General features: G+C 36.4%; 1 protein-coding gene across 1 annotated transcript in view; it reads left to right on the top strand.

Moving 5' to 3' along the window:
* Window positions 1-12,087, top strand: part of LTV1 (LTV1 ribosome biogenesis factor) — a 131,000-nt gene that overhangs the window by 108,092 nt on the left and 10,821 nt on the right. Inside the window, exon 9 of the mRNA XM_090415620.1 lies at window positions 6,732-6,781. Within this exon, the coding sequence (XP_090271746.1) occupies window positions 6,732-6,781 (50 nt within the window). The remainder of the gene's footprint in view (window positions 1-6,731; window positions 6,782-12,087) is intronic.

Genomic DNA, 12,087 nt, shown 5'->3' with positions numbered 1-12,087 from the left:
GTTTCTGTTACTGTATTTATTACTGTTTCATATTAAAAACAGAGACCAACACAAATGAAACTAAGAATTTTGAAGCAGACTATTCCCAAAACTATAAGCATAGTAAAATAACTATTTTCCAAAGAAAACAAGCTCATTCATATAGCAGAGATTGTGTCTTTTCAGAACACAATTCACAGCTGATTTGTAAAGACTAAATCAAAGTGATAATACTGTATAATATAGTATGAAAATATGTAGCCATATAGATTTATTGAAAATTAATAACAGATATTTCATGCAGAAAATAATAGTACATAATGGATGTAGAATGAATAAGTAATTTCACCGAAGCAGTACGATGAACTACACACACACTGGCCACTGAATTAAAAACTTTTGTTTACGTTACCAATCTCTTCAATTCCCTGTGCATAGTTCAGTGATATATATGAGTTGGGGGCAGCATTCATTAAATGCTTTAGTCAATCGCTGCACACACATTAAGCTCTGTTTGTCCATACCCGCCTTCTCAAACAATGCCGATTTTGTTCCTGACAGACTGTCTTAGGATCACATGCCTCTTAGACAAGCAATGTGGATTGTTTTTCCTCTGATTAAACACCTAGGATATCTCACCTTTTGAGAAACTTGTCAGCTCTGCTGTTTTCAAAATCGTGGCTCCGCCAGATGGGCACTCACATTAAGTCCTTTATTGAACTCTGAAAGATCCTTTGTTTTTCCATTTTGATCAACACTATTGATGATTACTGACCAGCAGCATTCTTAAAGTGTTGCCTACAACACGTAGTGATGCACATGACCAAGTATTTTGCATATACTCTGAGCTACTGCCAGATGCAAAACATAAGTAAGTGAAGTTTATGTACATGTGCAGAAAGGTTTCTAATTCAGTGGTTGGTACATATAGAAGGGTAATATCATGCAGTTATTCTTTTTGATATTTGCTAAATATGTGTATTTCTTGTACTTTCATTTTAAATTAGTATCATGTAATTATGCCTTTGAACTCTCCTTGAAGAGATTCATATTTGAAACCTTCTGTGAATTAGGCTAGTATCATTCTAAAGGGGTTTCTGTTCAGTCTGATGTTCATTCTGTGTTCATAGAATGTGACACCAAACTTATATTTACAGTGCTGAATGTAGTATTGTTATTCACATTCTTTTTTTTCCACTGAACAAAAGTTTGTTCAAAATATGATGAATTGCAGTCACTAGGAATACAATCAAAATAAATTTTGTTGTTGGGGAAAATACATAGGTAATCAGATGAAACTAAAAATAATCATAATTTAAATTTCTGAATATTTTTACGTATTGTTTATTTTAGAATGTTTATTGGTTTTAGTTTCATAACATGCATTGTCAGCACTTGCGATGTGCCCATTATTGAAATTGTTTTGTCAAAAATTTATGTACTCACCTGATTTGAATAGTTGTGTTACTTTAAACAATTTATTGTAATTTAAAATATTAAGTTTTGTGTTTTTATGAAGACATTCTATTGTCGCTAACGGAGACAACGTGTCAGCCATTATTTATACCTAATTTCTTGCTTACCAGTTTCATGGAGTGTGCATGCTCACCGAGAAGTTTGATGTGTGATTGACAGCTGACGAGTTTGGTATTGAAGCTACGGGAGAGTAAACAAGATAGCGTTCAAGAAGAAATAAGAACACAGGCCGGCAGACATATAGATTCAGAGGAAATTGTTTTTTTTATGTGACAGTCGGAAGAAAATTAATAGTATATTCCGAAAAGGGAATCGTGGAACTATTAAGTTTCAAAGTGGAATAAGTATTTATAAATAAAAGAAAATATTGCTATAGGCGTTTTAAAAGGAATATTGGAGGAAACGCTAATTGAAAGATTTATAGTAGGTTTTGAAAAGGGAATCGTAGAACTGTGAGTTTTTTTAAAGTGGAAGAGTTAAGACTGTCAATAAACATTAGTGAATAAAAGAAGAAGTTGCTATTTATGTTCTAAAGAAATGTTCGAAAAAACTCGGATTAGAAAGTTTCATCTGTATTAAGAATGCCGAATCTAACTATTATTTCTACTGAAGAGAAGACAGAATCGAGTCAGGAAGAATTAATGTGTCCTACATGAGTGATGAAAAAGGATCCTGTGAAAATGAAGAATAATAATCTTCGGAAAAGGACCTTGACAGAGAGAGAAATTGGCTATGAACATTTTGTCATTGTGAAAACAAAAGTGTTTAGTCTAGTCTTAAGTGTAAGTTTATTTTTAAAAAGCCTTGGATCCAATTAATTCTGTACTTAGTTATAATTATGTAAAGTTGTTTGAAATGTATATATATATATATTGTTTGTGTTTTATTAAATGCATTTATTTTGTATTTTGGTCTTGAGTCAGTGATTATTTGGATTCTGAAAGAAATAGTAAAAAAAGAGGTCATTGCACCAATCGGAGTGAACCCTTGTGCAATAAATAAATATATAGGTACACTTGGAATTAAAAAAATAATTGTTGAACAGAGATCATTTCTATATACAGGATTAAATTAATAAAAGTCCTATATTTAAATAATGGCTCAGCCGGTAAGATTATTATCATCATCATCATCATCAAATTCCTACCATGTACCCTCAAGGGGTTTACAGGATATGATAGTACTACATGAAAATTTGACTTCATTACTAACTTCCTTTCTACAATTTTCCTCCAAATCAGTCTGGTACTTGTCAAGACTCCAAAATTACCAGATCTTATATTTCTTTCATCTAAGGCACTTTGTACCGTATCAATCCACTTATATCTTGGTCTTCCATTTTCCTGCCAACTTGGCAGAGAACACTTGTTTTGCTAATCTTTCAAGCCCATTCTGTTTAAATGACCATATACCACCTGAGATTAGCTCTGCTAACGCATTCCTGGATGCTGACAATGTCAAGTTCTTTCCTAATATTCTCATTTTTAATATGATATTGCCATTGATGCCATCTGTTCATGCCCTTAATCTTTCTCAGGACTCTCATATCTGCAGTCTCTAGTCTTTGGTCAAGTGTTTTACTTCTGACTCACCTCTCAGATCCGTAAGTTAAAACTGGTTTGAACACTGTCTTGTATACAGCTAATTTAGTGTTCTGACTAATTTCTCTCTCATTCCATATGAATTTATTCAATTGACTTCCTACCATACCAGCTTTGTTGATTCTGTTGTCATATTTAATTTACCATCTTCACTAAAAATCATGCCTAAGTAGCTGAAATGTTTTACTTGTTCCACAGGTTCCCCGTTCACAACACAGTTGACATTTTTAACAATTCTACCTATTTTCATTGTCTTTGTCTTTTTAATGCTGACCTTCATACCATATCTATTACAACAGTTATTCAATTTAGTCAAGGAATCTTGCAGACTAGTAGTGGATTTATTGATAAGTATAACATCATCTGCATAAAGCAAAGAGCTGAAATTAACATCTCCAATTTTGATATCATGTTTAATACCACTTTCCTTCATAATGTGATCCATATAGATAATGAATAACAGAGGGAATAATGTACATCCTTGTCTCACACCAGATTTAACATTAAACCATCTTCCTGTACTTCCTTCAATTCTAACTGCTGACTTACAACTCAAATAAAGATTAAGTATTGCTTGATATAATGCCCCATTGACACCATATAACTGTATCGTATTGAATAGCATCTGTCTTGGCACCTTATCATATGCCTTTTCCAGATCGACAAAACTTAAATACAGATCTTTGTTATATTCCCATGCTTTCTCAATTATTTGTCGTAAAGTGAAGATCTGATCCTAACATCCTATGTTTGACCTGAATCCAGCTTGTTCTTCATCAAGCTTTTCTTCCACAATTCTTTTCAACCGTTTCGCAAGTATACTTGCATATATCTTACCAGGAACACTTAATAGGGATATACCTCTGTAATTCTCACATTCAGTTTTATTTCCCTTTTTTATATATAGATACTATGAGAGCTCTACTCCAATCATTTGGAATTCGTCCCTCTGTCAAGGCATTCTGAACTATGCAGTGCAGCCACTGTTAGACTTTTATACCACCATACTTCAGCATTTCTGGTCGAATATCATCTACTCCTGCTGCCTTTCCACATTTCTTTGATGGCTTTTTCTACTTCAAGTATGGATATGTATTCCTGACTGCATGCCTGGTCAGTGTTTTTTATCACTGTGCTCTCATCAATGCTTGTTTCATTTAGCAAATTTTCAAAGTAATTACTCCATACTTCAAGGATATCTTTTACTCCTGTTTTCATTTCACCTTTATCCTCTCCAACTCCTTTTACAGTACTCTTTCCTCCATTTCTAAGCTTCTTCAACAACCTCCTGAATATTTTGCCACCTTCTTGATATTTATTTTCTATGTTCTTGCCAAAGTCCTCCTATGACTTTTGTTTAGCTAGTTTTACACCTTGTTTAGCTTTCTTACATTTGTCTCTGTATTCTCTAAGAGCACAAGCTGACTTATTTGTCAGGAACTTTTGATATGCTTTCTTCTTTTCCTTCACTTCCTCTTTAACTTCCTGTGTCCACCGTGGAGTTCTAATTTTTCTATCCTTGCAGACAACTTCACCACATGCCTCTCTAGCTGAATCAATCAGGGTTTTCTTCAAGGCTTGCCACCGAATTTCCAAGGTTTGGTTCCTGTTCTCAAACTCTTTCATTTTTCCTTCAATAATCTTTGTGTATTTTTGTCTACAATTCACATCTGAGAGCTGCTCAACTTTTGTTCGCTTTAAAACTTTCTTACATGCCATTCTTTAGAATATCAAATTCAGTTTTATCCTGCTCAAGACTAAATAGTGATCACTTCCAATTTTAAATCTTCTGTACACTCTGGTGTCCTGCACCAGGGAGAAAACATCACTATCAACAATAACATAGTCAATGAGACTTTTCTTATTCCTTGCCTCTTCTTTCCATGTGAATTTTTGCACATTTTTATGTTGGAACATGGTGTCAGTAATAACCAGTCCATGTCCTGAGCAGAAATCCAACAGGTATTTGCCATTATTATTAGCTTTGCTCTTTTCTCCAAATTTTCCCAAAATATTTTTGTATGTCTCACAATCATTTCCTACTCTGCTATTTAGATCCCCAACAAGGACCAACTTTTCCTTTTTCATTGTGTCAGTTGCTTTCTCTAGAGCCTTAAAAAAATTCCTCCACTTCTACCTTAGTAGAACCTTCTGTGGGACCATAGGCACAAATAAGTCTCATTGTCCAATTCCCCATTCCGATATTTGCTCACATTGCTCTACTTGAGACTGACTGCCATTCAAGAAGATTAGCCTCGTATTTTGTGTTGAATACTATGGCAACGCCTTCTTTTCCTTGATTGTCATTGCCTGAATATAACATTTTGTATTTATTGCTCAGAAAGATCTCACCAGTTTTTGTCTTTTTTGTTTCAGTCACCCCTATTATGTCGATCTGGTACTTGTCTAATTCCTCAGCTAGCTCCATTTCTTTGCCATTCAGGCTTCTTATGTTGATAGCACCGATCTCTAACTCTGGTGATGTTGAGTTGGGGTGTGTTTTCAGATTTTCCTCTATATAAACATCTAAAAAAAAATTCAAAAAATCACTATTTATTAACACAACTTCTTCAAAATTCTCTTGATAAGTTCAGATATCTCAGAAATATATGTAATAGGAACTCTGTTTCTGTGTTGGTTGTAACATTAGAAGAGTCCAAAATCTACTGAATATGTTTGAGGGATTATAACTGTTTGCGTTATGGATTTGATTGATAAAAATGAGAAACAAACATTGTGAATTGATTTAAGAACTCTGATCGTGGACAAATGAGGAGTGGAACTTTGGAGCATATATCTTTCATTGAAAGCAGTTTTATAATTAACTCAGGTGGATGAAGTACTAGAAGATGTATGGGTAAGCTAGATGTCTAAAAATGATAAGCTTCCTGAACTTGCCTTTTTCATAGTGAATTGAATTTGTGAATAAAGGTGTTGATTTATTGTAAGAAAGTAAAGCCAGTTAGCAAATAAATTGTCTATATAGTCAACCCCAAGGAAAGCCAAGGATGAATGGTGTAAAACAGTGTATCCTCCAAAGGTTTGGATGATAATTAGCTAAAGGGAATAGGGGACTTCTGTGGCCATGCCTTATTGCCTTTATCGAACTTAATTTTTCAGCTGGAGTAACCCAACTGTCTAACAAAATAAGGAAAATATCCCAGATGTTATGAAGATATTTGAATTTGTTATACACAATACAGGCTCCCACTCTAATTCCTGCCTTTCCGTTAAGTGGTAATAGTAGTAACATCTCAACTGCTACAAATCACTCTTTAAAAATTTTAAACTGAATATAAGGACTATTTTTCACAACCCAAAAAATAAATAATAAAAATTAACCGTTTAAAAGGCCATTAAAAAAAAAAATTGTCAGTAGCAATTTTTGTTTAAACAGCCAGAAACTATACATAAGTTATGATCAGTCATCACAAACATTAAGCTAAATATCAGAGGCAGAAAATCCCAGCTGAAGATCAAAGGCAGAGCTAAATCCACTTAAAAGGATGAAAGACTGGAAGTTTTTTGTTAGGATGTTGTGTAACTTCTTACAGTTAAAAAAAAAAATAAAATAAAAAAAAGCCAATGCATACAAATTTTCATTTTCAGATTTTGTATTTTAGCATTGATATAAAAATGTTAATGTGTATTTTTTTTTCTCCTATTATTCTATAGGCACATACTCAAATCACAAGAATATGCCAAAAATGATTTATGTAGAAAATGTAAGTATTCTTGTTCTTAGTTACAGAATCAAAGTATTCTTAATCTATACTGTGTTCAAGATATGTTTCAGTTGAATTTCTAAAGCTAAACCAAATCACACACACACTCTTTTTTTATTCTAAATAACCTTAAAATATGGAATGAGTACCTGAGTGCTCAGGCAGGCCAACAAAGGAGAAAGAACAAAAATTCCTGAAGCTTGAAGTTGTTGATAAAAGGCCTAAAAGTTCAGTGATATCTATATTCAATTCACCTATTAATATCTATATATTAATGGGTGGACCGGAAACTTCCATTCTCCTGTAATTTCCAAGTTTATATCTAGGACTATAAATTAGAGATATGTTTTATATTTTCCGAGGAAAATATAAGCATAGTGTGAAATTGGCATAGTGATTGTAGCTTATTAAGGATACTCACCTGATAGCATTGGCCTGCCATGAGCCTTCAGACACCCTCGAAGCATTGGCTCCATAAAGTTCCTGAAACTCTCCATAGTATCTCATCCAGTCTTAACATGATGAATTCCTGCAGTACCATCAGACTCACTGGCATTGAGTTTATGTCACCAACATCTCTACTCCCATATCCCATAGATGCACATCTATGGGATATGTAGGATTAAGGTTCATTGACTAAAAGGACTGATCCATTAAGGTAAACTGCACCATTCAATTCTTGCTCTGCTAATATCAAGTAACCTATGATCTATGAACAGAGTATGCCACAGACCATTACCTTGCTGCCATACCTTTTCATTTGTTACTAAACACAAGAGGTCCATGGCTTTGCATTATTTTTATTTTGCTGCCATATGCTTATCCTTCTTCCAGCCACATATAATGGCAGCAGCCATAATCCATAATCATCCACTGCTTATGTTCCTTTACCCACCTTAACTGTAAGCACTTATTATTATTTTTGTTAGCATGATGTGATTTATTATGATAATCCCATCCCCAAAAGGTTATAAACCTATCATACATTAGTACTATTGGTAAGCTAAGGATTAGCCTAGAAACCTCTACTCTAGAAAGCAAACATGTATGCTTTTTCATGTTATTTTGTCTCCATTAAGTGCAGAGTGGGGGGGGGTGTCTAGTTACACCAGGTGGTGAAATTCAGAGCCTCCATAGCTCATTTGGTATAGACAAAGCACTTTGGTCAGAAAGTGGGTTCAATTCCTGTCAATGACAGATGGACCTTTATTTTTAAAGGTGAGTTAGCCAGTCTCATACAAAGGTGGGGGTTTTTGCACCTGGAAACTGTTTTTTTTTTTTTTTTTTTTTGTCCAGAACAGGCACAGCTTTTACAGCCATGAATACCTACTACAATATGTGGAAGAGATGGAGTCCTCACCACATGTCATACTCGTAATTAGCCATGAGTCACATCATGATAGTCAACCTACTAGAATGGAGGATGAAATTCATCTCCAATCTATTCACAAAAGATGCATGTTGCAGAAGGATTTGAGCACACAGCTGGTTGGTTGACAAGTAGAGACTTCCCACTCAATATAAGAAAATTTAATAACTTTTCAACTTGCTGAAAAACACCGTTTGATTAAAAACACCATTAAAAGCTTATCTTGTCTCTTAGTCTGTAATGCTAAATGAAACTTGCCTAGAAATTATATCCTTGTTTAATCCATACATACACATATATGTATTTGCTTACAATCATTAATGGTAATTAATGAATTCAAGGAGAGGTATGATAGATTGGGTGTCCCATGATGAGTCTTTAGACTCCATGGAGTTGCCTGTATAATAATAATAATATTGGAAGTCTGTGATATGAAACAATAAATCATTATATAGCTTTTCTGATCAGATGAGTAAATGTGGGTGACGTCTGGGGAATGCCCTATGCTAAGTTGCATCATCCTGATTGTGAAGATGGGTGATGCAAGTACATGGTGGTCATAAAATAACTTTCCCTCTTTGGAGGCATCTGTAGCTAAAACCAATAAACGGAATGAGACCAAATTTTATATTGAGACTTTCGAAGGCATGGGGAGATGAATTTCATGAAAAAAAGATTTAGTATCAAAAGTCGCCCATAGGGAAAATTTTGTCGCAGGCCGAAACAAAAGCAGTCAAATATTTGCAGTAAACGCAGTTAAAAAGGTTTATGCAAATTTTAATGTGCGTACGTGACAGCAGCAGCACCAATTCCACTTAAAAGGGGATTGGGAACATTCAGGCAGTTATTGGAATGACTGACGAATTGTGCTCAATTCACGTCCTACCTTGCCTCGCCATGCTTTACTTGTTAAGTTGTTTTACCTTAAACAGTGCAATGCCATAGCAGCCATTCAGGAATTTCATGTTGGAGGCTTAATGGATTTTTTACAACACTCAAAAAGAATTAAAATAGAATTTAATACTTCCTATATTTCGTCCTAGTCACTAGGACATCTACGGGGATTACAAAAACAATTAATGTAACATATACACAAATAACAAACAATACTAAGCCCAACCACGTGGGTGACACTAAAGTCCTATCTAGATAGAGCGCCCTCTAAGGGCAGTAGTAGGTGGCCTGGAATGTAAGGTGGGAACTCTGGTGATGAGTGTTTCCCAAATCTTCGGAAGCTTAATGCAACTGTATTTATTGAGATTTGGTTGGTTTTTGAGAGCTGCTGCTGCTGCTTCTAAGAAAAGTCTCTCTTTCTTGAATTTGCTGTGGTGGAATGGTGGTTTTCTTCCATGATACCCTGTGGGTGGTGTCCAAAACATGGTCAGCCAAGCCTGAATGGCCATAGTTGTGTTTGAAGATGTAAGACTTGTGTTCCTCTAGACGGATGGATGCTGATCTGCCTGTCTGTCCAAAGTACGCCAGCTTACAGGAACAGGGTACTTTGTAAACTCCAGGCAGAGAGAGAGGAGGGAGCTGATCTTTCGTAGAACGGATAAGGGTAGCAAGTTTGCGGTAGGGCTTATATGCTGTGTGTAGGTTGTACTGTTTTAGTATCTTGGCTATTTTTTCGGATGTGCCATGGATGTAGGGTATGGTGATGGCATTTTTAAAATCTTGTTGATGAGAAGGACGGGGCATGGGGGAGGAGTTGATTATTTTTTTGATACTGTGATCGCTGTAGCCATTGGAGAGGAAAGTGCTGTGTATGTGGTTAAGCTCAGTAGTGAGGGCGGGTCCACTGGAACAAAGATTGTGGGCTCTCTTGGTAAGAGTTTTAATAATGCCATATTGTTGAGAGGGGTGGTGGTGGGAGAGTTTGTGAATGTGTCTGCCTGTGTGTGTGGGTTTTGTTTGTATACGGTGAAGGTAAGTGTATCATTAGGCAGGTGTGTGACTAAGGTGTCTAGGAAGGGTAAACAATTGTTCTTTTCCTTTTCCATAGTGAACTGAATTCTTGGATGTAGACTATTGAGATGACTGAGGAAGGAGTCTAACGTGTCTGGGCCATGAGGCCAAATAGAGAACACATTATCTACATATCTTAGCCAGATAGAAGGTTTGAGTGGGGCTGAGTCTATGGCTCGTTTTTCAAAATCTTCCATATAGAAATTGGCAAGGGGGGGGGGGGTGAGACGGGGGAACCCATTTTTATTTAGAAGTATTAAATTATATTTTAATTCTTTTTGAGTGTTGTAAAAAATCCATTAAGCCTCCAACATGATGTCCTCACAGCACTTAAGCCTCTACACACTTATTCTAATCATCCATGGAGAAGAATTAGCACACAAATCCAAGCAATACGGTAAGTCAAAACTACGACTATCTAGGCAACTAAATAGGCTGGCCTTTTTAAAACGATGTCGGGACACAAGAGTGATACCAAACTGCATTAAAATGAAGATAAATTTCCATTCCAAAAAAGCACTTCGTATATATAACCGTGCCAGCAGGGCATTACTCCACGAGCAAATCGCCTCTACACGTTTTACCCTCGCAGTGACGAATGCCGCCATTGGCTCCTTACATTCAGAGCTCTCCACCGTTCTTAACCCTGAACTTTGGTCGATTCTCTCTGGCATTTCGGAAACTTCCGCACAGAGAGAATTCCAAAAAATAAAAAATAAACACATTGAGAAATATAGCAACCTTGTGAAAAACAAACCACAGCCACAAATTCAACCGCTCCAGACAGTAATAAACCTCTCTTCCAAAAGGCTCACCGACGATGCCGTCAGCTCCCTTTGCCTCAGCCGTAATTTTGCCATCGCTTCGAAGGAAGTGCTGGTGCTTGACGTAATGGTGAACATCGAACGTGGAATCGGTCGCTTACCGTCGGAGATAGCTAACAACATCAGACTTGACGTAGCCAACATCCTCGCGCATTCTTCACCGCCAAAAAGTAATTTATCATATGCTCAATGCACAGCTCTCCTGAAACTACGTAAAGAAAAAAGTATCGTCATCACCAGAGCGGATAAGGGTAATGCCACAGTCGTTCTTAATACCAGTGAATACAATCGTAAAATGAACATTATCCTCCGCGATCGCGCTACCTACATCCCGCTAGAACACGACCCCACAAAAACACAAGTTAAGAAACTAAAAATCTTACTCTAAAAAGTATCTTCCTGGCCCCCTGACGTCACGAAAAAACTTAAACCTTTCCGCTCCCGTCCCCCCCCCGAATATACGGTTTACCATAAATCCACAAACCCAATTCCCCACTCAGGCCTATAGTAGATGCCACCAATGCACCTTGCTATAGACTGTCTAAACAGCTGGCCAACTCTCTGATCCCCCTCACCGGAAGGTCCCCTTCCTATATAAAAAACTCGACCCACTTTAAAGCTCTCACAGAAAAGTTAACCTTGAATAAGACAGACATATTGGTAAGCTTTGATATCTCCTCTTTGTTTACCAATATTCCCTTAATTGACACCTTATCTCTCTCTCTTAGAGAACGTTTTTCCCTCTGACATCTTAGATCTCTTTTCCTTTGCCATTAACTGTGGGTATTTCTCTTGGAACAAAAAAATCTACAAGCAGATAGAGGGAACTGCCATGGGTTCCCCCCTCTTACCTCCCCCTTGCCAATTTCTATATGGAAGATTTTGAAAAACGAGCCATAGACTAAGCCCCACTCAAACCTTCTATCTGGCTAAGATATGTAGATGATGTGTTCTCTATTTGGCCTCATGGCCCAGACACGTTAGACTCCTTCCTCAGTCATCTCAATAGTCTACATCCAAGAATTCAGTTCACTATGGAAAAGAACAATTGTTTACCCTTCCTAGACACCATAGTCACACGTCTGCCTAATGATGCACTTACCTTCACCGTATACAGAAAACCCACACACACAGGCAGATACATTCAC

The sequence above is a fragment of the Typopeltis vanoorti genome, chromosome 3 (genome assembly GCF_054136105.1).
Source record: "Typopeltis vanoorti isolate ZY-2024b chromosome 3, IOZ_Tvanoo_1.0, whole genome shotgun sequence".
In the NCBI taxonomy this organism is placed as follows: domain Eukaryota; kingdom Metazoa; phylum Arthropoda; class Arachnida; order Uropygi; family Thelyphonidae; genus Typopeltis; species Typopeltis vanoorti.
The sequence above is the reverse complement of the archived record's forward strand: the minus strand, read 5'-3'. Positions and strand labels throughout refer to the sequence as shown.